At 54.2% G+C, this 27,874-nt stretch overlaps 1 protein-coding gene across 8 annotated transcripts in view; it reads left to right on the forward strand.

Annotated features, from left to right (window-relative positions):
- The first annotated feature begins 8,092 nt into the window (after positions 1 to 8,092).
- PLA2G6 (phospholipase A2 group VI) overlaps positions 8,093 to 27,874 on the forward strand; it is a 59,973-nt gene continuing 40,191 nt past the window's right edge. Inside the window, exons 1-2 of one of the 8 annotated variants that reach the window (XM_086712282.1) lie at positions 8,093 to 8,180; positions 19,931 to 20,184. In XM_086712282.1, coding sequence (XP_086568408.1) covers positions 19,976 to 20,184 — 209 coding nt within the window. In that variant the 5' untranslated portion in view covers positions 8,093 to 8,180; positions 19,931 to 19,975. Of the gene's footprint in view, positions 8,181 to 15,059; positions 15,375 to 18,395; positions 18,662 to 19,800; positions 19,831 to 19,930; positions 20,185 to 27,874 lie in introns of those variants that run through there. The other 7 variants (XM_086712286.1, XM_086712287.1, XM_086712285.1 and 4 more) reach the window with 7 other exon arrangements.

The raw sequence follows: 27,874 nt of genomic DNA on the forward strand, positions 1-27,874 counted from the left end.
AAAGAACATGAGCGGGGGAGGGGCAGGAAGAGAGAGGGAGACCCAGAATCCGAAGCAGGCTCCAGGCTCCGAGAGGTCAGCCCAGAGCCCGACGCGGGGCTCGAACCCACGCACCGTGAGATCGTGACCTGAGCCAAAGTCCGAGGCTTCACCCACCGAGCCACGCGGGTGCCCCCAGCAACGTCGTTTTTAAAAGCAGCAGCTCTGCGGCTTGAAAGGGGGCTCCCACAGGACAAACCTAGGACAATTTGAACATCAAAATAAATAACAGTAATGATGATCAGAACCCATTAAATAAAAGGAGAATCGATGAGTCTATACTAATGTGAATAAATGAATGAATGGATAAATGAATGAATGAATAAATAAATAAGACAAAGCTCCTCCTTCCAGTAGAAGGAATGACAGGGTGAGAAAATGACCATTAGGCAAGCATTCTAGTAACAATGGATTCCAAGAAGAATCGTCAATGGATACGAAGATTTGATGAGCAGCGTGAAATTGTGTAGCCTCCAAGTATTGCCCTAAATACGATTTTTAATTAGAAAAGGAACGATAGTAACCCTACAGTGGAGAAACCTGGCCGATACCCCTTTCACTAAGTGATCAAAGTTCCCATCCGCAGTGAGGGGACAAATCGACACGTGCATCCCCTAAATGATGCACTGAGAAGGACGCGGCATCCAAACACTCCCGGTGAAGGTGATCGTGAGGAAAACGTGTGACCACCCTAACGCTGAGAGACCGTACGTTTGAAAGAAATGGCGAGATCACGAAAGACAAAAAGAGAGGGCAGCTGTTCCAGGCTGACAGGAGACACGGCAACCGGCAACCGAAGGCGGTGTGGGGTCCAGGATTTCCTGCTGGTATGAAGGACGTTGTGAAGAGAGCTGGTAAAACCCCAGTGAGCTCTGGAGACCAGCTAATAGAATCTCACTGGTGTTAATTTCCTGATCTGGGGTCCTTGTCCTGCCGTCAGGCAAGAGAGCGTCCTCGATTTTAGGAAACATGTGTGGGCATATTTGGAGGTGAAGGGGCTTGCAATTTACTCTCAGATGGTTCAGAACAAGACAGAAGGGAGTTAGAAAGATAATGTGATAAAACATTAACAGCTGGGGGATCTGGGTGAAGCACATACAGAAATTCTGTCATTCCTGCAATTTCTGTTTTAATACCATTTTTTCCCTTTGTTTTTCTTTTTCTTTCTTTCTTTCTTTCTTTCTTTCTTTCTTTCTTTCTTTCTTTCTTTCTTTCTTTCTTTTTTCTTTCCCTTTCTTTCTTTCTTTCTTTCTTTCTTTCTTTCTTTCTTTCTTTCTTTCTTTCTTTTTTTTAAGTAGGGGCTCTCAGGGTAGTCTGCCGGCTTCAAATCCTGGCCTCCACCCCTCCACGGGCTGAGTGACTTAACCTCTCCCTGCCTCACTCTCCTCCTTTGTAAACTGGGTTTACAAATAGTGCCGACCTCATGGGTTGAGAAACAATTTAATGTGTTCACACTTAAAAGCATGTGGCCCGGTGCCAAGTGCGGGATAAGAGACTGATAGATATTGGGTGAGAGAAAGATGAGTCCTCCGGGATCCCCTAGAGGAACCTGCTTCCTCCCTGGGCGAGTGACACAAAGACAGTGAGGACCCCGCCCCCGGGGCCAGAGACCCCACCTCCTGCCGGCCGGCGGGGCGGGGCCCTGTTGCCAGTTTCTAGGGAGGGAGCATTTCAGCCAGCTGAGTCAAGCAGAACACTGACTGCGAAGCTCCACCCCCCTGTCGCCTGGCCAAGACACCAAATAGCACCCAAGCACATCTCCGTGGGACCCCAGCCCACAGGGCGTGCCTTGCTCAATAGCAGGTGCGCGGTGACAGCTTGACCCAGGCCGGGCTCTCAGCTCACTCGCACCCCTGGCTGACCCCGGTGTGGGGCATTCCTCGCTCCCAGCCTCAGTTTCCCCATCTGCAGTGACAGCCTGGGATTAGGTCAGTGATTTTGAAACAATCTCAAACCGACTAAACTTTCTTCGAAGGAAAGTTGACTCTGCCGTGTGGGTCCCACATTGTAGAACAGCCTGGAGGCTCACTGCCAAGGGGGACCGGTGCTGGCTTTGAGACTCCCGGTTGGTTGGGCGAGTGTTCTCTGGAGGCGCTTCCTGCCCTGAGATTTGATTGCCAGGCCCCTAAGAGCTCCTGTCCCTGGACACTGGGGCCTTCCCAGACCCCCTTAAGGGGGGCAACCCTCCATCAACTGAACCAGGTGCCGCATTTCGGGTGCATTCCTCTGCTGGGTGGGAGTGATGTCACAGGGATCATTTCTGGCCCTTGTTCCCAGTTCTTCACCCGTCGCGTGCCTCTTACCACCTTATTACTGCTTAGTACTCATCACTATGTTTAGGGGACGCTTCCTATGTGCCAGGCACAGCACTAAGTGCCTCAGACCTGTTTGCACAGTGTGTATTTCCCTGGATCTTTTCTCCCACTGCTAAATCCACCAACCATCCCCCCACCCCCCCAATCACCTGTGCTTTTATCGCATTTCAGCGTCTTTATAACTTCACTTTCCTTCTCACAAAAGCCCTCCACGTGGCAGGCGGGCAGTGGGGCACAAATGACCAGCCTCATTTTAAAGGCGAGGACACGGACCAGTTTACGGGCTCGCCAGCTGCCCAGAGGGGACCCCGTTGCTGGATGTGCTGGGCCTGATTGCCACAGGTCCTCTCCACCATTTGAGCAGCTAGGTGTTATCATCACCAGATGAGAAATTGAGAAATCTGAACGCCAGGAGGGGAGGCAAGACCACCAGCCCAATATCCACGCATCCAGTCGGTGGCAGAGGACCCATCCCCACCCCCCCAGCTCCCTTCCACTCTCTCAGCACCGACATTTTCCCCAAGTGGCTGACATCACCAATCCCCACCCCGCCCCCACTTTTTACCCCCCCCATCACCCCAGCCCCCAGCCCCACCTTTTCTTCCCTTTTACAGCCAGATCTCTCTCACCCCCTCTGTGCTTTCTTGCCCCCTCGCCTCCCCAGGACCTCCTGGTTACTGAATCCAGGTTCCCTTTCCGTCCCAGTCCTGTCCTTGGACAGCATTGGACCGTGTGGCTCCCTCCTCTCCGTTCTGAAACACTCTCTTGGCTCTGCCTCTAAGGCTTGGGCTTCCCTTCCTACCTTTTCAGTCTCTATCCCTGCTTCCCCATGAGCTCAGTGATTAGTGATGCTCCGAGCTGGCCTCTGCCTGCTCTTGCTGTCCCTGGGGAATCTCATTCCCCTTCAAGATCTCAGGGGCCATCGGTGCTGATGACTCCCAGATCGTTGTTCACGACTGCGACATTCCCTAGGCTATCCCTGCCTGGTCCCGTGGAACACGATCCCTTGTCATTTTGTGATTTCGCCAGGAAAATCATATTTGCCTATAGTCCAGGGCTTTGTCACAATAAAAAATGACCTGTGTATCTGGGGCAAGTGTGCATTAAATTGTGAACTCTAAGGACAGGAACAGAAGGACCTTTCGTGTCCCCACCCCGCCAAGAGTGAGGCTGTGCACATACTAGGTGCTTTATCCGTACTGGCTGGAGAAACTGAAGTGAGGAGCCCCAGAGAAAAAAGAAAGGGAGGAGACCCCCCACGTTAGACCCCCATCCTGAGAGGCTAGACTCCGCATGATCACTGGCACGGGTCCCACATCTTTGCCCGAGATGCCCTCTGCCCAGCCTCTGCAAACCCTCACCAGCCTTCAGGATCCAGGTTCAGGCTAACTTCTTGTCAAAGCGTCCCTGGCCCTCTGGCCCTGAGGCCACGGTCTCTCCTGTGAGCCCCTGAGCTGGGCTGAGGGGCCCCTAGAGCGGGGACGTCCTGGCTTAGCTGGCCAGGACCGGCTTTCCTCCTTGGGATGGGAACACACGTAGCTGCACAGCCCAAGGTCACCTGCACTCAGTTCCTTCCAGAAGAGGGCACAAGCCCCGATGCCTCCCACCCCCCCACCCCCGGCATCAAGTCAGAAGCCATGTAATTGGTGTAATCATTACACAGCTGCCTGTGACCTCTGTGCCCTCCAGTCACCTCTCTCATGTAATCAGGGGGATTTTTTTTTTTCCCACGTCAGTTGTCTGCTTGTAACCCTTCCGGGGCTCCCACTGCCTGCAGAACAAGATCCGTATCCTCAGCCTGGCACTCGAGACCCTTCACGCGTGGCCTCTGTGGCTCACTGCCCACTCACCTGCTCACACATCAGATTCCAGGAGTGTTCAGCCTCTTGCAGTTGCCCCAAACGATCCGCACAATCTTATGATGTTGACTTTTGCTCATACGGTTCTTTCCATCTGGAATGTTGTTTGTTTGTTTGTTTCTTTCTTTCTTTCCTTTCTTTCCTTTCAACAGAGAGAGACAGAGCATGAGCAGGGGAGGGACAGAGTTCGAGGGAGACACAGAATCAGAAGCAGGCTCCAGGCTCTGAGCTGTCAGCACAGAGCCCCACGCGGGGCTCGAACTCACGGACTGTGAGATCATGACCTGAGCCCAAGTCGGTCGCTCAACCGACTGAGCCACCCAGGCGCCCCATGTTTTCACTCTCTTAACCCAGCTGGCAAACTCCTATTCAACCTTTGAAACCCCACTTAAGAACGGGGGTTAGTGGAGGCACCTGGGTGGCTTAGTTAGGTGTCTGACTCGGCTCAGGTCATGCTCTTGTGGTTCGTGGTTTGAAACCCTGCATTGGGCTCTGTGCTGACAGCTCAGAGCCTGGAGACTGCTTTGGATTCTGTATCTCCCCCTCTCTCTGCCCCTCTCCTGCTCACTGTCTGTCTCTCTCAAAAATAAATAAACATTAAAAACAAACAAACAAAAAAAAGAACAGGGGTTAGTAAATTTTTTCTGTAAAGGGCCAGGGAGAAATATTTCAGGCATTGTGGGCCCTATGGTTTCTGTCACAATTACTCAAAATTCTGCCGTTGTAGAAAGCATAGGCGTGTGAATGAATGATGTGGCTGAGTTCCAACAAAACTTTGTTTGGAGGACCAGGTGGTAGGGGGGTTATTTTGCCCGCCCCTGTTCAAGAATCATCTCACAAAGCTTCCCACTGGACAGACCTCACCAATGCCTTTTTGCAAAGCCCTCTACACCTTACGCGTTCTATCATGACACAAACCCCAACCGTAATGATTCTGCGGTCGTGGTGATTGGATGGGATAACGGGCCATACCGTCGTCTCTCACCCCAATTTCTATAACAGCCTCCTCACCGGCCTCCCAGTCTCTGCTTTGCCCCTTATGGTCTAATCTTGCCCGAACAGATAATGATCTGTTAAAATGTAAATCCAATCAGGTCACTGTGCTCAAAAAACGCTCCCGTGGCTCCCCATTTCCCGCCAAGTGAAAGCCAAAGTTTTGAAGCGGGGCTCGATCCCACGACCCTGAGACCACGACCCGAAATCAAGAGTCAGACCCTCAACTGACTGACCCACCCAGGTGCCCCTTCCCTAGCTTTTTAATTATAAAAATGTTCAAACACACAGAAAAGGGAGGGACTAACACGACGGCACTCACATACACAACCCCAGATTCAACATGCAAGGTATTTGGAAAGATGCTAATAACATCGTGACACTTCACCCGAAGACTCTAGCAAAACGCACTCCGTGTTTGGCTTTATCTTATCATCTGTCTTCCCACCACAAGACTGCAAACAGCACAAGGGCAGAGATTTTTACCTATTTTGTTCAGTGTGGTTTCCTCAGCAGCAAGAACATTACTTGGCACCCAGTGGGGACGTCTACAGAGTAGGGAAAGAAAAGAGAAGACAAGGTCCTGATTCTGCTTCTGCCTTTTATTGACCCGTGACTTGGGAGATCATTTCGCACTGCAGAACCTAGGTTTCTGCAACAACAGAGTAGGGGGCGCGCCTGGGTGGCTCAGCTGGTTAAGCTTCCTGGGTCTTAAATTCCACTCAGGTCTCCATCTCACAATTCATGGGATCCAGCCCTGTGTCAGGCTCTGTGCTGACAGCTCAGAGAGATTCTCTCTCTCCCCCTCTCTCTCCGCCCCTTCCCTGCTCATGTGTGTGCTCTCTCCCTCTCACAATAAATAAACGAACATTTAAAAAACACAATAAAGTGGAGGATAATAGTAACTACTTCTCAGCATTGTTGTGAGGATCAGACAAGGTAAGGGTGGAAAACTGCACCATTTGGTAAATTTCAGTTACATTTCCATCCCACTCCGAGGCAGAGGACTTGGTCTAGCCTGATTCTCTGGCTTCTGGGCTCCTAGAAAGCAGACCTTTTGCTCTGCGATGTTTGCAGCTGTCAGCCCCACCGAGATGTTTCTAGCACAGCCCCTCAAGAGAAGTTCTTGGACTTGAACGGCCCCAATGCAAAATCCAGCAGAAACCCAACGGAGTGCGTTCCCTTGCCTACTCATTTGCCCCCGGCCCTCCCATTGCTTGAGCATTCAGTGCTACTTAATCATCCCCTATACTTCATCTCCTGCTTTAGCCACTCCTTTAACAGTTTTCACCGGAAATACCTAGAGGAGGGGCACTCGATTTCATCAGGCCCTGAGATTCTACTTTGTGAATTTCTTTCATGGATCTCTGAGGGTTTCTAACAATTGATCCGGCCTCCCCTGGCCTTTTCTGCATTTCAGTTTCGGTTGTGCGTCTGCGTTGCCAAACTTGTCTTTCAGACCCACTTTGAATACCCGAGTGGGTGTTTGCTGAAGAATGGGACTCGTCCCGCTGAACCTACATGTTTTCTTGGGTCAGATTACTCCGCAGAGAGAGGAATGCCTGGCCTTTTGCAAGCTTCCTGATAACCATCGCCCTAATCCACTTGTGTGGGGCGTGGAGAGCAAAATATTTGCAGTGAGAAGTCTGAGTCTTCACCTGGTTCTCTAGACTCAAAGCTGAAACTCTTGAGCAAAATTCAAATTGTGGTTTAGGGACATTTTCTTCGCCTGTAAAATGCAAACCAGAGGAACTGCAGGGGCACCTGGGTGGCTCAGTCGACTGAGCGTCCAACTTGGGCTCAGGTCATGATCTCATGTTTTGTGGGTTCAAGCCCGGCGTAGGACTCACTACTGTCAGTGCAGAGGCTGCTTCGGATCCTCTGTTCCCCCCTCTCTCTGCCCTTCCCCTGCCTGCACTGTCTCTCTCAAAATGAATAAGTAAACTCAAAAACAAACAAACAAACAAACAAACAAAAAACAAAAAAGAAAAAAGAAAGAAAGAGAAAGAAAGAAAAGAAACTACAATTCAGAGATGATGGATGTGAAGTCAAATTATTTTGTAATGGGTATTAGTTCACGTGATCTGCTTGGTCACAAGCAAATCTGTCACTACAACCCAGGCTCCTCTCTTCTCTTCTGTGTCCCTTTCTCAGCATTACTAATCATAACAACGACCATTTGTTGAAATTCCACTATGTGCAGGCACAGAGATTAATTTATCTCCAGGTCACAACATCCTTATTAAGGAGGAGGAGTCCACAGAGACCAAGTCATTTGCTCAAGTTTCTACTAAAAGATATTTCCCGAGATTAGCTTGCTATAGGGCTGCCAGATAACAACGAATACACACACACACACACACACACATACATATACATGTATATATTCGTATATATATGCATATTTTTTTAGCACAAATGCACTTAGTGTTTTTTTATTTAAACTGAAAAAGTATTGGTGGTTGAGCCAAAATTCAAATTTAACTGAACGTCTCATATTTTTATTTGCTCAATCTGGGGGTCCCCCGGCAAAACCAAAGCAAGTTCCTCCCCGCGACGCCCTACGTCTCCCTGACACTAGTTTCAGACTCCAGACCTCCGGACCCTTTCCGGAGGCGGAAGGCGGAGAAGGCGGAGACTCCTGCCCCTCATCAACATGTCCACCAACGAGCCGGCGCGAGGACCTTCCGCCCCGCACAGACGTGGCCGCGCCACGCCGCGGAGGATTGGCTCCAACCCAGAGCCCGGCCTTCCTTGGCGCTGGGAGCCCCTTCCATTGGGCAGTTATAAAACATGGCGGAGCCCCGCCCCCGCCTTCCTCGCACCACCCCCTCGCGGCGCGGGGGCGGGGCCGCAGCGGCGGCCGCGTTAAGGGTTTCGGTGATTGGCGGAGGGCCGTGGCCGGACCGTCACGTGGCCTCGGGCACGTTTGTTTGCGGAAGTAGGAGGAAGTAGATGTGCTGAGTAAGCCGAGGTGAGTGACGGCCCAGGGGAGGCGGGCCTTGAGGGCCCTTCCCAAACCTCCTCCGCGCCCCAATTTCGGTGGTCTCCACCCGGACCCTCCTTCGGACCTCCTTTGTGTTCCCCGGTTTTTAGTCGTGTCCTCCATTGGCCCTCGTGTGACCCCCTGAGTGCCCGCAACTTCCGCCCTTTGATCCCTCAGCGTCCCCAACTTCCATCTGTGACAGCTCTTGTCTCATCTCGAGCTTGTGACACCCCCACCCCCTGGGTCGCCACCTTCGACCCTGGGTCCGTCATTAGTACCCCGGTCTCCTTGATGTGTCTCTCCTCTATCCTGACTTCCTTAGTGAGGCCTTCCCCGTCTCCCTCCAGCTCCGGTGCCTCTCAATGCCCTCAGCTTTCACTCTGGGCCGCGTTGATTGACCCGTTTCCTTCCTGTGCCTTTGTCAGTGCTCCCCACTTTTCTGCCTCTGTATTCCCACTTGATCCCTCATTTCACCTCTTTTCTGCCTTTCTCCATTTGTGTCTCCCTTGTCCATTTTACTCTCCCCCATTTCTGACTCGCTTCTCCTTGCTTGTTGTCTCTCATGTGTCTCCAGATTTCATCTGTCCCTGCTCCCCACCAGGTTCCCCATAGCTTCCTCACCCAGGGTCTCCCAACCCACCAATCCGTGTCCAGCTCCTGCTTCCAGAGATGCCCTGACATCTGGTGACAGGGAGTGCATGACCTGTGTGACCATGCAACTGAGATGGGCAGGCCCGTGGGTGTGGGACAAGGAGGGCACAGGGCTCAGGGATCTGTGCCATTTTTTTTTTTTTTTTTTTTTTTTTTAGTGGACTACGCATAAACAAATACCTTCCCTTCCCCTGAGCTTCTGGGTCTTTCCCTCACCTGCCCTTTCACCCACCCAACAGGATGTTAGGCAGGTTTGGGTTGGCAACACAGATGCCCCACCCTTGCGCTGAATGCAGTGTTTCTGTTATTGTCTCTGCTTTAAAATGTTCCTGGAGCGTGGAGGCTGTTTTCTGTCCCAAGTCTCAGTTTCCTTATCTGTGAAAGGGGGATTGTATTTCCTGCCCTCAGAAGGCTGCCGTGAGGTTGAAATTTTGAGAAAATGTAGCAGATGAAGCTTCGTAATCGGCACGGTCCTGTGCAAACGCATGGGTTGGCTATTGTGTCATAGGCGGGAAAGGGAAAGGGATAAAAAGACAAAAAGCAAGGAGGGAAAGGCAGGTAGGAGGAACGTTGTCTTTCATTTAGCATTTGGCCGTATTTATGGCTCATCTGCTGTGAGTTAGGCTCTTTTGTGTGTTGCTGCTTTTACCATCCGTTCATTCCTCATTTATTGAACAACTACTTATGGACTGTTTATTACGTTCTGGGCTCCTCTTGACGTAGCCAATGTCATTCCTATTTCACGTAAGGAAGAGAGGCACCACGTGTTGAGAGGAGACTGGAGTCCCACCCCGAATACCGTACTTTATAACGCCCGTGTGATTGCCCTGCTGGGCAAGGGTCACTAGTGTTGTCTCAGGGCCCAGGGCACTTTTTCTCCCTCCTGTGGATTGCTTTCTCGTTAAGGGATAGCATCCTGAAAGGAGAATTTCCTTTTCACTCAGCAGAATGACGTCACCAAGAGAGAGGAAGTGCTGTGTGTGGGTCTGCAAACATGTGCTGGGTGTGTATGAACGGGGTGAGGGGGTGTAGTGAAGGGACTGTGTTACGAGCTTCACTTCATAGAGGGTGGCTCCTGGGAGAACATTTTAATAGACCCGTGCCTTAAATGCCTCTTGTCTTTTTTGATCCGTCTTCATTTTTGCGGGCGATCTCATCCGGTCTCATCGCTTTAAGCACCATCTCTACTCTGACAACTCCCAAATTTATGTCTCCAGTCCAGTCTAGGTCTTTCCCCTGGATGATAGACTCACCTGGCTTGCTCAACACCTCAAATGGAGGCCTTTCCAAGTTAAAAGCATTCAGAATTAAGCTCCTGACATTCATCTCCCGTGTCCCCTTCGGCCCTGCCCCACCTTCCCCCAAAATCTTCCCTTCGTCCCCACCCCTTACTTTCCCATCTTTAGGAAATGGCAGTATTCTTTTTTCTTTTCTTTTCTTTTCTTTTCTTTCTTTTCTTTTCTTTTCTTTTCTTTTCTTTTCTTTTTTTAATTTAAGTTTATTTATTTATTTTGAGAGAGACAGAGACAGTGTGAGCAGGGGAGGGGCAGAGAGCGAGGAAGAGAGAGAGAATCCCGAGCAGGCTTCCACACTGTCAGCACAGAGCCCGACATGGGGCTCAAACCCACATACTGAGATCATGACCTGAGCCGAAGTCGGACGCTTAACCCACTGAGCCACCCAGGTGCCCGTTCTTTCTTTTTTAACGATATTGTTTTGTTTTGTTTTGTTTTTTGTTTTTTTCTAAATTTATTTGTGAGACCGAGAGAGACAGAGCACGAGTGGGGGAGGGACAGAGAGAGAAGGAGACACAGAATCCGAAGCAGGCTCCAGGCTCTGAGCTGTCAGCACAGAGTCTGACACGGGGCTCGAATTCACAGACCGCTAAGCCGAAGGGGGACACTGAACCAACCGAGCCACCCAGGTGCCCCAGAAAATGGCAGTATTCTTCTTCAGTTGCTTAGACCAGGGCTGTGAGGTTATCCTTGAAGCCTCTCTACACCCTGCCGTCCAGCCAGTGATCTGTTAATGTTGTTCCTTTACTCCAGGCCTTGCAATGGCTTCTCCTCTCACTTCTACATGCCTGGCGCTCCATTACCCCGCTGACCTCATTGGCTCCCTTGCTGTGCCCGGAACTCATCAGGCATGCTGCAGCCCCAGGGCCTTTGCACTCGCTCTTCCTTCTGCTTGGAAAACTCTGCACCTGGGTGTCCGTACCATTTCTGCCCTCATTTCCTTTTAGTCTTTATTCAAGGTCACGTCCTTCGTCAGGACTTCCCCGGTCACCCTGTCCAAAATTTCAGTCTCTACCTCCACACTTCCTATCCCTCTCCTTTGGTTGACTTTTCTTCTCAGCATCTAAGTAGCACCTAAAACCAACGTATCTGTGTTGCCCATTTATCTTTTTTTCTTTTTTTTTTTTATAGCTCTCTCTAAAATAGAAGTTCTAGGACGGCAGGGGTTTTTGTCTATGTTGCTCACACCAGTGGAATCTCTGCTGTTAGAACAATGCCTGCCACAGAGTAGGGCCTCGATAAATATTTATAGAGTGATTCATAAAATGGGCCACCCTGTACCTAGGCACGAGCCCAAAGATCTCTTCAGGCGATCGGTGTCTCCCGTCCTTGGGAGCCCCAGCAACACATCTGGGGCAGCCCGCTGTCAGCTGTGGTCCAGCCAAGCAGAGCAAATGAAAAAAGAAACCTTCTCCTCCCTTGAAGGGCGTTTGCCTCTGGCGCATGTGAAATGGCGCTGCGTTTTCAGACGTGAGCCTTAGCTTTCAGAGGACAAGAGGTTGACCGTCGAGCCACTCGGCCACTTTCCGTTCAGGCTTTCTCCTTGAAGGCAGTTGGAGGATGACGAGGTGGCGTGCCAGCGGCCGACCCCTTGGGTGCAGAGCCTGGCAAGTTACATAACGTCCTGTGCCTCAGTTTCCCGTGTGCAACGTGGATAGAAGTACACCTTCTCTTAGGAGAGTCGTGAAGATTAAATGCGATAATTGCCTCAGCCACATGGTGAGGTGCTGGGTGCCCCGTGGGTGCTGAGTGCACGTGGCAGTGTTGTTTCCTGAGGGACGGGAGCCAGCTCTCCTCGTTCCTCACTCACATCAGGAGTTTGGGATGCGCTGGGATCAAAGAGAACATCTGAAGGAACCTTTTGGTTTGGAGGCAGCTTTGGCGGTCCAAAGGGGGGATGGAAAGAAAGGACATTTGACCCACCCCTACTTTCATCCAGTCTTGTCTCATGCACTAATGGAGCACCGACTGTTTGCAGGCCCTGTGCGTACCGCAGTTCAGGAGTCCAAAGAAGAAGCCACCGAGGGCCACCTGCCTGGGTGGCTCAGGCGGTTAAGCTTCCGACTCTTGATCTCAGCTCGGGTGTGGATCTCAGGGTCGTGAGTTCAAGCCCCGTGTTGGGCTCCGCCTGGGGCGTGAAGCCTACTTTAAAATTTAAAAAATTAAATAAAAGGAGAAGAAGCCATGAGTCCAGCCACCAGGCAGTACCTCCCACTTCTTTTCTCTGGGCCTCGGTTTCCCTGTGTGCCAGACAGGGACAGCACCCGCACCTTCCTTCCTTCTCGGGTGTTTGTGAGCTTTGGGACAGCCAACAGAGGTGGGACGTGTTTGCCAGCCATAAAGTGGGGTGGTCTCGTGAGAGGGCCTCATGAGGCGGTGCGCTCACGTGTTGAGAGGTGCGGCCGGCGGGGCCGAAGGAAGGAAGGTGGTGCTCGGCCTGGGCTCGGTGCCCTGACCACCCTGCCCGGGCAGTGGACCGGGGGGACACATCAGCCGCACAGGAGGGATCGCTGGCCCGTGCCAATTGTTCCAATCATGGGACATCCTGTCCTAAGCAGCCGGGGCTCGGGAAGCCTGATTTACAACTCGAGCGGTCCTGTGTGTGCTCCCAGGATCCCCCACGAGGCCAGGCCTGTGAGGTCAGCTTCCTGGCCCGGCTGCCTGTGGGATCCTGTCACGCACCTCTCCCGGGCAGCTGTCCCAGGCCTCTGGCTGGGCTTCGTCCAGAAGGAAGCAGAGGGCTTAAAGAGGTCCCCTGCTTAGACTCGGAATGAGCGCAGCTTCAGGTGTATAAAGCCAGACTTTCCAGACCAAAGCTCGGTGCCACTCGGGAAGCCCAGCAGGTGCCCGTGCTCGTGACCTGAGCCGAGGTCGGACGCCCAGCCGACTGAGCCACCCAGGCGCCCCAAAACATGTATTAAAGATCCACTATTCATTGGGAGCAGCGTGCCATGTGCTTGGGTAAAAAAAGAGAGTAGCAACCCAAGCCAACAGATGCACCGTCGTCATCACGGGAGAAACGCTCCTTTGGGGGAGCCGCTGGGCTGTGTGAGGGTGTCCGCAGGGCTGAGAGTAGGGGAGGCTTAGGGTATGACTTTTAGATGCGGTGTCCTGTGAGCCGGTTCTCGAAGGACGCGGAGGGTTTTTTCGTTTGTCTGACGGTGCGAGCGTACCATGAGGCCGAGGAGGAAAGCAGGGGAACACAGTCTAGGCAGGGGTGTGTGTGCAGGTGCGGGGAGGCCTGGGGGGGGGGGGCATGTTCCAGGAGGTCTCTGGTGCAGCGTGGCTGGAGGAGGGGTGCAGGAGGTGGGCTCGGCCAGCTCCTGTGGGCGCTTGCCTCCCTGGCCCGGAGCTTGGGCTGCCTCTGGAAGGTGGTGGGAAGTCTGTGGGCAGGTGGGGGCATCCGATCTGCATCCTGCGGTAGGCACAGAGTGGCTGTAGGGCTGGACAGGCCGACCTGGCTTTCGTGTCGCACGGGCACCGAAAGGATATAGTGCAAGCTGGGGGTGTTGCAGGGGGGACCTGTGTGGCACCCTGAGTCTCCACAGGGGGCAGCTGGGCCTTGAAGGACAAGCAGAAGCTGTGACAGAGATGAGAGTGGTGGCGGGGGCAGGGAGAGGACGATCCAGGTAGGACAGGTAGACAGTTTGAAAACGCGGGGCCACCCCTGTCTCTGAAAGAGAGAACTGTCCCAAGGAGGAGGACGGGGGACGGGGCCCAGGACCTGGCGGCTTTGCACTTCCTCCCTTGCTTGACCCCTGCCTGGGGTCCCTCGGGGACTTCCCGGCAGAGGTGGAACCAGACATTTGGGGACGGAGTTCTCCACAACCACCGCTGTAACCAGCCCACGTGCTCCCTGTTCCTTATGGCACTTCTTCAGCTGTGTCGTCTGCAAGCTAATTAATTAATTTAGAGAGAAGAGAGCGAGCAGGGTAGGGGCAGAGAGAGGGAGAGAGAATCCCAAGCAGGCTCTGCGCTGACAGCGGGGGAGCCTGACGTGGGGCTCAAACTCCCAAACCGTGAGATGGTGACCCGAGTCGAAACCAAGAGTCGGAGGCTCAACCCACTGAGCCTGCCCCCCGCCCCCCCAGGCGTCCCCCGAGCACGGCTTTTTTTTTTTTTTTTTCAATGTTTATTTATTTTTGGGACAGAGAGCCACAGAGCATGAACGGGGGAGGGGCAGAGAGAGAGGGAGACACAGAATCGGAAACAGGCTCCAGGCTCTGAGCCATCAGCCCAGAGCCCGACGCGGGGCTCGAACTCACGGACCGCGAGATCGTGACCTGGCTGAAGTCGGACGCTTAACCGACTGCGCCACCCAGGCGCCCCAGCCGAGCACGGCTTTAAATTAGATGCTGGCAGAGTGGCTCCGTGGCGACCAGTCTTCATGTTGATCCAGCAGTGCCCGTGGTGCCCATCCACACCGCCCAGGCCCCGTGAAGGTGCTCGTCCCCGGACACGTCATACGGGCCGTCTCCCTATCTTCCCACAGGTTCTCTTGTGCTCCGTCTGTGGGGTGGCCTTTCACCCGGGACCCCACTGCAACGTTCAGCTCAAGAATCACGTCCTGCAGTCCTCCTTTCCTGACTCTTCCCCCCCCCCACCCCCCACCAGGGGACAGAGACTGGGCTTGGGTCCCCCCGGGGCTGCTCATTTTATGAACCCAACTGGCCGCTTCCGGGGAACTCACCAGAGACGCCACCCGTTGGTTCCAATCTGCCAGTGACCCCAGTACTGTTTCTTTTTTTGTTTTGTTTTCTTTTTTGGTGGACATCGGTATGTCCCACTTGAACTTGCCCTTCCCACACCCACAGTCTGAGGCCTCCGAGGGCCTCAGTTACTTTATCTCTAAAATGGGGACACTAGGATGCGTCCTTCCTGCCTGACAGGTCCTCTCCCCTAGGGGCGCCTCACCCAGCAGAAGAAGACTCTCTGAGTCTTCCCTGAAGAAACCAAGCAGGCAGGCTGGGCCTTTGACAGGGGATGGGTCAGCAAAAATAAGGAGAAGAGGCCAGAGAAATCCGGCCTCACTGAAGGGAAGACGTAGGTGACACCCGGAAATCGCAGGAGTGCAGAGGCGGGACTGTCAGCGTCCCCCTCACCACAAAAGCTCTTGCTTTTCTGCGTGTGGCATCTGAGAGCTGCTCAGAGCCTTAGGTGCCCAGGAGCGGACAGTCCCTGCCAGATGACCTTGGTGTCCCCTGCGCCACCACCTACGTGCAGGGAGCAAGCCCAGGTGAGGAGTCATAGAGACCGGGTGTCAGCAGATGAAAGCGAGTGTTGATGATCTGGGGAGGGAGGTCAAGGGCAAGTAGCTGTGAGAAGCCAGAGCGGGGAGGAAGGCAGGGGTGAGGGGGGTGGGGGGGGGCGCTGTTCCCGTGGCAGCCTGCTCCCCAGCCCCGCGTGCCCCCCGCTGCAGCCGCGTGCTCCCCCCTGCAGCCTCGCTGGAAACAACGTGGGCTCCAAGGTCAGGGGCAGGATGGGAGGGAGAGCGCAGAAGCGAAGCAAGAGGGAAGCACAGGCATGCGCTCTGTCTGCTTCTCACTTGCTGCTTTCCGGGCTGGTCTGTTATGATTGTTCCAGGATGTGGCCCAGGGGTTTCATTTCCTTTCTTCTACCTTGTGATAAACAATGGCCCCTGTTTGTGTGCCCACGGTCGGCCAGCGTCTGGGACGCTTTCCCTCCATTGTGTCATTTCACCCTCACGCCCACCCTGGAAGCCTCCGGGTGATGGCCAGACCTGTCCTTTCTGTGGCCAGGCTGTCGTCAGCATGTGGGAGGCAGCCCGGCCACCAGCCCCAGGACCCTGAGGAAGGCGTCTTCTCCTCTGGGGCCGGATGTCTGCTTTTCCATCCAGCTGGTTGCCCGTGGTGACTCTCCCCTCAACCTGCAGTGGGCTCATGGGCGCTGGTGCTCTGGACTGTACCCACTGCCTCTGAGCCCCTCTCCTGGTGCCACCCGCCTGCTCTCTGGGAAGCCTCTGTGCTGCTTTTCTTTTTTCTTTTTTTTTTTTTCTCTTTTTAAAAAATGTTTATTTTTGAGAGAGAGGGAGAGACAGAGCATGAGTAGGGGAGGGGCAGAGAGAGAGGGAGACACAGCATCCAAAGCAGGCTCCAGGCTCCGAGCTGTCAGCACAGAGCTCGATGCGGGGCTCGAACTCAGGAACCGCGAGATCGTGACCTGAGCTGAAATCAGAGGCTTAACTGACTGAACCACCCAGGCGCCCCTGTGTTGATTTCCTTTTTTTTAAAATTTTTTTTTTTTTTCCAACGTTTATTTATTTTTGGGACAGAGAGAGACAGAGCATGAACGGGGGAGGGGCAGAGAGAGAGGGAGACACAGAATCGGAAACAGGCTCCAGGCTCCGAGCCAACAGCCCAGAGCCCGACGCGGGGCTCGAACTCACGGACCGCGAGATCGTGACCTGGCTGACGTCGGACGCCTAACCGACTGCGCCACCCAGGCGCCCCCCCTGTGTTGATTTTCTAAGCTGGTCCTGACCCCCGTGGGTCCCCATATCCCCAGCTGTGGGCCCCAGGGGCTCAGCCTGCAATCCTACTTTCTTTAAAAAAATAGAATCATCACACACACAAAATCCTTTTCCATTCCATTTGACAAATAGGGAAAAGGGGGGAAAAATGGCCCATGAACCCAATATCCTCATCTCCCCTTAGTATTTTGGTATTTTTCTATCCCTTCCGTCGTGGTTGTTGCATAATTTTTACTCAGTTAAATTATGTTTTCACAGGCTTGCTGTGGGCCACGCCTGTGCCAGGGGTGAGTGCACGTTGGCGAAAAGACCAAGCACCTGTCCTTAAGAAGCTCAGACTCTCTCTAGAGCCAGCGTGTGTGGCTCTAACTCTTGTCCTTCACCCACTCGCTGTGTGACCTTGGGCCCATTGCTTTACCTCTCTGTTCCTTGATTTTCTCATAGGTGCAACGAGGATGATAACGGTAACAATTTCATAGGGTGGTGGTGCAGATTAAAGATGAATAGGGGCGCCTGGGTGGCGCAGTCGGTTAAGCGTCCGACTTCAGCCAGGTCACGATCTCGCGGTCCGGGAGTTCGAGCCCCGCGTCAGGCTCTGGGCTGATGGCTCGGAGCCTGGAGCCTGTTTCCGATTCTGTGTCTCCCTCTCTCTCTGCCCCTCCCCCATTCATGCTCTGTCTCTCTCTGTCCCAAAAAAATAAATAAACGTTGAAAAAAAAAATTAAAAAAAAAAAAATAAAAAAAATAAAGATGAATATATGTCAAGTTCTTGGCCCAGGGCCAGAGAGCACAGAGAGGCACGTGAGTGTTTGGTCTGGCTGGTGTGACGTCAGGCAGGAGGATCAAGGAGAGGAAGGACATAGCAGATAGACAGCTCAACAGTGGACAGGCAAGGCAGTGCGAGACAGCCCTGCTTTCTGGAACCTTGTGAGGTTTGGAGCCCAGTGGGTGGGACCGACCAGGAGAGGCGGCGCGGAGAGGCAGGGGCCTTGCGGTCAAGTTTGCAGTTCACAGACAGCTCAGGGAGCGTCGAGGACTCGACGCCACAGAGCCTGTAACACCACCGCGTGCTTCCTGAGCTGTAACGGTCACCATCACTGTCTCTCATGACTCCAGGGGCTCTCTGGAGTAAACACGGCGGAATTTACAATTCCTGTAATGTTGGGTGTAGAAGTTACTTCCCGTTTCTGGGTGAAAACAAACATTGTTGCCGCGCACACTGATGCGTGTGCCAACAAACATTGTTGCCGCGCACACTGATGCGTGTGCCACGCCTTCTGTCTCGGAGGCGTCTTTTCCAGGGACAATTTCCCATGCCGTCTTTTGGGGTCCCTCCCGTCTCCTCTGGCTATGGGGAGGGGTGCAGGCCCCCCCCCCCACAGCACCTCTGTCCTTTCCGCTCCCAAGGGCAGGAGAAAGAAGGACCTTGGCACAGGTCTAAACATTCTTAAGGAAGTTTTCATTTAACCTCAGAGCACACGAGAGGTGAGCACTGTCCTCACTTTAAAGGGGACACTGATGGGGCGCCTGGGTGGCGCAGTCGGTTAAGCGTCCGACTTCAGCCAGGTCACGATCTCGCGGTCCGTGAGTTCGAGCCCCGCGTCGGGCTCTGGGCTGATGGCTCAGAGCCTGGAGCCTGTTTCTGATTCTGTGTCTCCCTCTCTCTCTGCCCCTCCCCCGTTCATGCTCTGTCTCTCTCTGTCCCAAAAATAAATAAACGTTGAAAAAAAAATAAATAAATAAAGGGGACACTGAGGCTCACAGCCTGCTCCCGCCACATCTTATTACTGATCATAAGAGGAAGGCTGCTGCACAGCTCTAGAGCACTTTCAAAACTCTGCAAGCACGGTCTCCGAGCCTCAGTTTCCTTATCTGTCAGAGGGAGGGCGATCGGAGTAAAGAGGACTAATAATGTTTATTGAACGTTCGCTGTCTGCAGGTTCTGTTACTGGGCACCGTTACGGTTCTCACGGTGCACATAAGGACACTGAGACACAGAGAGGTTAAGTGACTTGCCCGAGGACACACAGCTGGTAAGGATTTGAACACAGTTTTGCTCCGGCACCCTGCCTCGTGTGGTTTTCTCAGAATGGAATGAGACAGTCACGTAAGATGCTTGGCTCAGGGCCTGTTGCCCAGTCAGTCAGGGCTCAGTAAACGTCCCCTGGTGTAATTATCGTCATCGACCCTTGTTCCCTTCCTAGGTGGTTCTTTGTAGGCTTCTTGTTCTTTTTATCCCCAAGCTCGATCCTCTCCTCAAGAGCTGGGCCAGAGTGTGGCCAGTGTCCGTTCACATGTCCACCCTCCCCCGGGGTGCCCACACTCCCGACCCGGAGCCAGAGGGCAGCCTATAGCTAAATGTCACCCAGCTTTGGTGGCCCTGCCCCAGGAACGCAGTATGCTTTCTGGGAGCCTAGGCAACAGTGAGACGTCTGATTCTGTCGTCCCAACTGGGAACAGTTTCCACGGCAGAAACCGTGACCCTTTGAATCTGACACGTAAATGTGTTTCCATCCAAACACACGTTTGTGGTGTGTAAGTCTTGACGTTCACGTTCATTGCTGAGGCACTTGGGAAGCCGAGGCACTTGGAGACCAACGCTTCCAGTCCCCCCACCCCCGATGGAGTGTGGGACGATCCTGGTCCCCTTGCGGCTTCTTGTAGAGACGGGACGCTGGCTTCGTTTGCAGAATTGAAATGACTCATGGCAAGCTTTCTGAATGCTAAAATCCTGACTCTGAACCTCAGGTAGCAAGAACCCCTCCATCTGGACAGAGCAGTATCGTCTATGTGTATTCATGTCTGCCATCTTCTTTTTTTTTTTTAAGTTTATTTATTTATTTTGAGAGAGAGAGAGAGAGAGAATCCCAAGCCGACTCCATGCTGTCAGTGCAGAGCCCGACATGGGGCTCGAACTCGCGAACTGTGAGATCATGACCCGAGCCGACATCAAGAGTCGGACACTTAACCGACTGAGCCACCCAGGCGCCCCTTTGTCTGCCGCCTCGTTGAGTGACACGGCTCCACACTACAGACGAGGAAACTGAGGCCTCGTTGGGGAAACTGGTCAGGAAGCAGGAGGGGTCTGGTCCCCTGGGTGTGGTGGCAGCTTCCCATCAGGCCTTCTGACCCCCTACCCAGTGTCATTTCTCTTTCTCTCCCTCCTTTCCAGGTCCCTCCAGGCCCAGAACCAGCAGCACTGGTGGGGAGCGATCTGGGAGCCTGTGCAGGAAACTGCTACCCTTGGTGAGGTGGGCATGGGAGACCGAGCCCAGCTGACCAGAGACCCCGTTTTCTTCCAGACCGAGGGGGCAGGTGGCAGGGCCTCCCCACCTGCCCCGCGGAAGATGCAGTTCTTTGGGCGCCTGGTCAACACCCTCAATAGCGTCACCAACTTGTTCTCGAACCCGTTCCGGGTGAAGGAGGTGGCTGTGGCGGACTACGTCTCGAGTGGCCGGATTCGGGAGGAAGGGCAGCTGGTTCTGTTCCAGAACTTTCCCAGCCGCACATGGGACTGCGTCCTGGTCAACCCCAGGAACTCACAGAACGGATTCCGGTGGGTGACGACGGGCTCCCACACGCACCTCTTTCCTTTGACTCCTCGCACTGGAGGTCCCTTGGGCAAAAAGCAGCTTCTTTGGGCCTAACATCTGAGGGCTCTGGAGTGGGGGGGGGGGGGGCGCACCTTCTAGTCTCTGCACCTTCTGGCCTGTCAGGAGCCCCGCAGCAGGGGCGTGGGGATAGAAGCCTAGGCTTCGTCCTGCCTCCAGGCTGGACCCATGCTGCGGGAGGGAAGGAGGAGGGACAGGAAAGCCGAGAAGGGTCAAATCGGGTCAAGTCGAGGGATCACCTGTAGCCCTGGATCTTTAAAGGCGTGACTGTCCTTGTAGGGGCCGGCCAAGGTGCGGGAGAATGTGTACGGAGTGGACAGCGCTCACTTTTCAGGGCTTGCTGGGTCTCCCGTGGGCTGGAAGGAAAGGGTGGGAAGCCAGGACAGGGCCAAGAGAACTGAGCCAGCTGCAGGGCCGAGTGGCGCAGGGGTGGAGAAGTGGCCGAGCACCCGAAACGCAGGGTCCAGAAGAGCCTGGCAGACTGGCACTGCGCTAGTGCTGATGGGCCTTTTTCCATCCGTTCATCCATCTGGCCGGCCCACCGTCCATCCCTTCACCACACACCGGGCGTCTCCGGTGGCTCGGGAGTCCCGGGCCCTGGGCCAGGCCCAGCTGGCGCTGTGAGACACGCTTCGTGTCCTTACGGAATGTGCAGTCTTCGGGGGAGGCCACGTGCACAGCCAGGCACCGTAACAGCCACGTGCGGAGAGCCGTGGCAGGGGCGGACAGTGGGGACGCGGGAGGTGATCGCTTCCCGATGGGCTACTCCGAGCCTAGAATGGGTAGGAACGTGCCCGGCAGAGGAGAGTGGATAAGGTCATTCCAGACGTGCAGAGGCGTGGAGGTGGGGGGGGGGGGGCGCCTGCAGGCTGACAGGCCGGGTCGGATCCCCGGTGCGTGCGAGGCTTTGGTGAGAAGTGAGGCCGGAGGGAGCCTCCGGGGCCGTTCCGATCGAGGAGGCGTGCCAGCAGGATCTCAGCGGCGAGCTGGGGGGTCAGTGTCCAGCCAACAGGAGGAAAGTGGAGGCCGCCTATCAGGGGAGAATCCAAGTCTGGCTCTACAGAGAAACTGAGGCAGAGGCCCCCACAGTGGGCAAAGAACACAGCTCAGCAGCCAGTGGGGACACCAGTTTTAAACAGCAGAGCTAGGGGCGCCTGGGTGGCGCAGTCGGTTGGGCGTCCGACTTCAGCCAGGTCACGATCTCGCGGTCCGTGAGTTCGAGCCCCGCGTCGGGCTCTGGGCTGATGGCTCAGAGCCTGGAGCCTGTTTCCAATTCTGTGTCTCCCTCTCTCTCTGCCCCTCCCCCGTTCATGCTCTGTCTCTCTCTGTCCCAAAAATAAATAAACGTTGAAAAAAAAAAAAAAATTTAAACAGCAGAGCTAGTCCACACGCCGGGCACAGATGGGCCTGAGCGGATGGCCATCCTGCTGGCCTTGGTCAGGACAGGGCAGGCAGGCTTCCTGTGGCTCCAGAACTCCTCCCCAGGCCCGCAGCTGAGGGCGGCCGGTGGGGAACGCACAGCTGAGCAGGCGGCGGGTCCCCTCTTTGGAGCACCACTCAGCTTTGCTTTTGGGGCACCCAGCCCCGGGAGCTCTACCAGCCTCCCCCATCACCCAGGTCCTGTCCACTACAAATGTCCTTTGACAGGGTTCCAGATCCGACTCAGCAAGCTCGAGCCCCACTTCCATCCAGGGGGTTCAGCCCTTTGCCAACAGCTTATTAACTACATGTTTATTTTTTTCATGTATTTTATTTTTAATGTTTATCTATTTGTTTAACAAATAAATAATTTATTTACAAGCAGGGGAAGGGCGGAGAGAGGGAGACACAGAATCGGAAGCAGGCTCCAGGCTCCGAGCTGTCAGCACAGAGCCCGACACGGGGCTCGAACTCATGAACTGTGAGTTCATGACCCGCGCCGAAGTCGGATGCTTAACCGACTGAGCCCCCCAGGCGCCCCAACTACGTGTTTATTTACTGCCTTTAATTAGGGGGCCACTTTATACTATTTTCACATATGGTACATGAGCACATCCTCCAGTGACCTTTAGAAGGAAGCAAGGAAAGCGGTATCCCATTTTATGGGTAGGAAAACTGAGGCTCGGGAAGATAAGGGAGTCATTCAAGGTTGCACGGGAAGCAGTGAAGAAACGGAACCTGTGTCCTCTGGTTCCTAAGCCTTTTCTCTCCCTGCGCCATTGTGTTTTTCCGAGCCTTTGGACGGAATAGGGAGCGTCGGGTGTGGTTTCGAGCCAAGCGCGCGTCTCCTCTCAGAATTCCTGACCTCCCTCACCTGGCCCTGGACTCTTTCTCCTCTTCTTCTGATCTGCTCCCACCCAAGCGTTTCTGTCTCAGCAGATGGCATCGCCATCCATCTGCGTGGTTGTGCAATCCAGAAACCCAGGAGTGATCCTTGGTTCCTCGGGTTCCGTCACCCCCAGATCCGGGTCACGACTGAGTTCTGTCGGGTGCCCCTCCCAAGCACACGTTGAGTCTGCCGCTGCTTCTCCGTCCGTCATGCTTAGGTTTGGCCTGAGTGATTTCTCCCAAGTGACAGCCACGGCAGACAGCTCTGCTCTGCAGAGACCCCAGGGGCCCGGGCTCTTGCTGTCTTGTTCTACCGTGGGTGGCCTTCATTCTCCAGGTCACCACCTGGTCCCAGGTGGGCCACGCCAGATTCAGCCATCACGGCCGTCTTCCCAGTCAGCAGAAAAGTGAAGCACAGGGTGAAAAAAGGCACCCTTCCTTCTTAGGGGCTTCCCGGAAGTTGCACAGAAGCCTTTCACCTGAATCCCTTTGGCCCGGACGTGGTGGTCACGTGGCCACAACTAACCGCAAGGGAGGCTGGGAAGCCGAGCCTTGTATTCCAGCCGCGTGCCAATCCAAAATCCGGGGCTCTGTTATTCTCCATTTTGCTGCCGCCTCTCTTTCCAGGCCGTGGTCATTGTACACACAGACTCCAGCTGCACCCCCCGCCCCCCAGCCTCTGGCTCTCCTCCCATCCTCTTCCAAGCTGCTGCCAGAGCAGAGCTTTCCAGAGCACAAATCTGATCCCTCCCTTCCCTGCTTCACTCTTCAAGAACTCCCTATTTCCTTAACTCATCAGCTGCTAGCATTGCTCCTCCCTCTGGTCTCAGCTCTTGCCACCCTGTGCTCCTGGCTTTCGCCCAGACTCCTCCGTCGGCCTAGAATGCTTTCCTTTTCTTGGCCTTCCTCACTTCTGCTTGCCCTTCCCTGACCTTCAGGCTAGAGCAGGGGCTGCCGCTGTGTGGCCCCATAGCACCCCATCCCTGCGCTCAGTAGACTGCCTTCCTGGTGGACCACAGAGCCCGTGAGGGGGAGCAGTCGTGTGTGTCTTGTTCAGCCCAGTACAGTCCCCAGCACCCGGCCTTGTGAGATGAGCACCGTGTAGTCACGCAGCTTCGGCGGTATTTACGGAGGGCTCGCTGTGCGCCATGCCTTCTGTCCGGGACTGGGGACTGTCGGATTCAAGGCAGTCGGGGAGGTGAGCTGGGAAGCAGGGTGGAGGTTATGAAGAGGTGCAGAAATGGCCATGCCGAGGCCTGGGGGGGGGGGGGGGGGGCGGCGAGGGCCAGAGCCCAGGGGTTCTCCTAAAGGTAGTCATTGCGGGGTCTCCCCCGCTGCTCCCAATCCCCTGCAGTTCGTAGAAGGAAGGTGTGGTGTTCTAGACTTCTCTGGGGTGCTGACGTCCTGCCTTTGAAAGGCCTCCCCCGCCTTTGCTCGCCCAAAGGGCTCCGAACTGCCCCACGGCACACAACCCCGTTACAGGTAGCCAGGGAGGCTGGTCAGTCGTAGAGCTGGGGTCCAGACCCAGCATTCTGGCTCCGGGACCCAGGTCTTCCTTCCCCTCCCCCCGCCGGGCCACCGTGTAGTGCGGAGAGCTGGGCGGGACTCTGCTCGCCTGGGCCCGTCCTGGGCACCCCGGGCCTGACGTATGTTCGGTCCAGAGCCCTGGCTCTTCTGGTAGTCTCTGGGAGCGTTGCGTGCGCATCCTGATAACATCCAGACTTACGTTCCTGCTGCGAATTCATCACCTACTCCTGCCCCTTGCTTGTGACGTGTGATCTTTGCTTCTTGAAAGGGGACTGATCTTCGAGGCAGCCCCCCCCCCCCAACACTGGGACCTCAGACAAGCTGAGTGGCCTGTATCCTGGCTTGCTCCCTCCCTATTCATCCAGCCCACAGCCCACCCTCTCTGAGCAAAGCTGAACACAGCACACCTTCAGGAGCTCACACAGTAGCAAGGAAAGGTAGATCCGTACCCAGCATGCGGCAGGATAAATGTTACAATAGGAACAAGGAAAGCTCTTATGTTCCCCAAACAGACCTCCCCCTTTGCCCCTTCCTTCTCTGTCCTCACTGCCGCCGCTCTTCCCCACCCCATTTGCCCGACCCTTGGTTCCCTGCTCTGTGGGCGGGTCGTCCCCCCACTCTCTTCTCCCTCGGCACTGTCCATGCTTCTGTCCACCCCTCTTGCCTTGGATCGCTATGTGTCTGTTTGCACCTGTGTCTCCCCAGCAGACCGCAGAGGTCCCGAGGGACAGCGCCTGGGTCAGAGTCATCTCCCCGAATGCCCGTGGTAGTGCCAGGCAGGCACTGAGGTGCGTGAGGAGTATTTGTCGCGAGTGTGGTTGCCCCCGCGTCCACTGAAGGTGGATGTGTCTTTAACAGGAGGGGTTAGGGGCGCCCAGGTGGCTCAGTCGGTTGAGCGTCCGACTTCAGCTCAGGTCATGATCTCGCGGTCCGTGAGTTCGAGCCCCGCGTTGGACTCTGGGCTGATGGCCCAGAGCCTGGAGCCTGCTTCTGATTCTGTGTCTCCCTCTCTCTGCCCCTCCCCTGTTCATGCTGTGTCTCTCTCTCTGTCTCAAAAATAAATAAACGTTAAAAAAAAAAATTTTAACAGGAGGGGTTGGAAAAGGCCTCTCGGGGGCAGTTGGGGGAGAGATGGGCCTAAAAGGGGGAGGAAGATTTGACCTGGAGGAGGCGCCGAGAGAGGGCTCTGCAGAGAGAGGCACGTCACGTGCAGAGAGTTTCTCCTCCGTGCCGAAGGGCTCGTGCTCAGCTTTGAAACTGGAGAGTTAGATACCACTCTAGCCTAATGGTTCTTGTTTTGGTCTAGGACGCCCTTGAAAGTCCCAGGGTACCTCTCCACCGCCCCCCCCCCCCCAAATGCACGGGATGCGATTTCCTGAAGTTCACGGAGCCCCTGAGGCACATCTACAGCTCACTCGCAGCCAAGGCTGAGGCTTCCCAGAGCTGATGCCAGGTGGTTTTTGTCTGGGGGCTCAGTTCCAGAAGAGAGGGAAAAGACAGCCCCACGAGCCCTCTCGGTGTTCAGTCTTCTCTCTGAATCTTGCACCCCTGGCCCTAACCCACGGCTGGCTCTCCCTCGAAAGCCTCAAGAGTTTTCTCTCCCGGTCTTTCCCCTACTGGGCCTGGAGGAGGGACAGGATGCCCCTTGCCCCCCAGCCTTGAAATCATCATCCTGTACTATCCACACTCTGTCCTGGGGTTCCCCACACCCTTGGGGACATGTGCCCCTGGCCCAGAGTGCCCTGTCACCATCACTACCTGTTTTGATGCTCGGTGACTGTGAAATTTGCAGGGCGCCCTCCCCCCCTTACACCCACGGCTCTTGGTGCCAGACCTCCCTCAGCCCACATGGCCATTCCCTGGATCTTGTCATCACCAGTAACCGCGGCTCTTCTGCAAATACAAGCCCCCCCCACTTGCCGCCCTTGCTCCTGTCTTTCCCGCTCCTTCTCCCTAGTCCTCTCAATGCCAAGTTCTCCCCCTGCAGACACAGACCGAGGTGTCACCCTGCTAGGGTCCCCGTCCCCTTCATGGACTTCACTTCCTGCCCTGCTGAAACTGTCATTATGATCACACCTTGCATACCCTCTCTTCTTTCTTGCTTCTCTTTCTTTGTCATATTTGCTTGGCAAAACCCTAATGCTGGTTAATTCCAGTTCTCCATGGCCCCTCCCTGCCGATTGTCCTCACCTCAAAGGGCCAGCGGTTATGTCTGACCCTGTCCTCCACCTCCTTCCCTCCCCACCCCCTTCATGCTCACCTGCAGCTGGTTGTGCCTCCACCCTGTCTGCCCACACCTGCTCCAGCATTCTGGGCCTTCCCTGTTGTCACTGCAGAGGCCAGTCCCCGTCAAGGTCAACATCCCCTCATCCACCTCAGGACATCACTTCAGCAATTCTTTCCTCTCTCCTGGGTAATTTCCCCTCTTGACCAGGTTTTTTTCCATTGCTATACAAATGTGCTGTTTCTTCTTTGTTCCTTTTTTAAAAAAAATTTCATTCTTGACTTCATTTCCCCTCAGGCACTGCCTCTATTCGGCCGTCCCCAATTCCCTCCTCCTGTTCTCTCTCTTTAAACTTGTTAAAAATAGTGAAATACACCACACACGGAAAAGTGCGTGCAGCTCAATGATCACAAATACCTCTGTAACCAGCACCCATGTCAAAAGATAGAACATTGCAGCACCCCGGAAGCACCCCTTCTGCTCCCTTGTCCCCCTAAGGGTAACCATTAACCCAACTTACTGGTTATTGCTTCTGTGCCTGCCTTGTTTGCTCAGCCTTTTGTTAGTGAGATTTCCACATGTTTTTGCACGGAACTGGGTCCGGCTTCTGTGCAGTACAATTCTGCACATCAGAGTTGTGTTAACTACATCACAGCTCACTTATTCATTTGTGTGTTGGTGGGAATTTGGGCTGCTTCTGGTTTTCTTGGTGTGTATATGTGTGTTAACTACATCACAGCTCACTTATTCATTTGCGTGTTGGTGGGAATTTGGGCTGCTTCTGGTTTTCTTGGCGTGTATATGTGTGCATTTGTGGTGGGCATCTATCGGGGAGTGGAACCAGCTCCCGAGCTGAGGCCATACACATCCTGAGCTTCAGTGGATAATGCCCATCTGGTTTCCTGTCAGCGGTGAAAGAGATTCCTGTTACTTCTGATGTATAGTGTTGACAAGTTAAAAAAAAAAAAATTATTCTGTTGGATGTGTAGTAGTGTCTCGTTGTGGCTTTCATTTGCCTTTGCCTGATTACATACGAGTTTGAGCACCTTTGGATAAGGTGATGAACCAGTTGGCACTCCCTTCAGTGAAGTACCTGCTCCATGCTCTTGAACACTTAAAAAATAAAGTTCTTTTTCTTACAGTTTTAGCATCTATATTCAAACACACACCTTTTGTTGGTTATGTGTGTTGCAGCCATCCCCTCATGGCTTACCCTTGAACTTTCTTCTTCTTTTTGTTTTTAGTGTTTATTTGTTTATTTTAGAGAGAGAGCACAACTAGGGGAGGGGCAGAGAGAGAGGGAGACACAGAATCCGAAGCAGGTTCCAGGCTCTGAGCTGTCAGCACAGAGCCCGACGCGGGGCTTGAACTCATGAACCACGAGATCATGACCTGAGCTGAAGTCGGACACTTAACCTTTTAAATTTTTAACATTTATTTGTTTTTGAGAGACAGAGAGACAGAGCATGAGTGGGGGATGGACAGAGAGAGAGGGAGACACAGAATCCGAAGCAGGCTCCAGGCTCTGAGCTGTCAGCACAGAGCCCGACATGGGGCTCGAACTCATGGACCGAGCC

The sequence above is a fragment of the Puma concolor genome, chromosome B4, assembly GCF_028749965.1.
Source record: "Puma concolor isolate L17-30 chromosome B4, mPumCon1.1.hap2, whole genome shotgun sequence".
In the NCBI taxonomy this organism is placed as follows: Eukaryota; Metazoa; Chordata; class Mammalia; order Carnivora; family Felidae; genus Puma; species Puma concolor.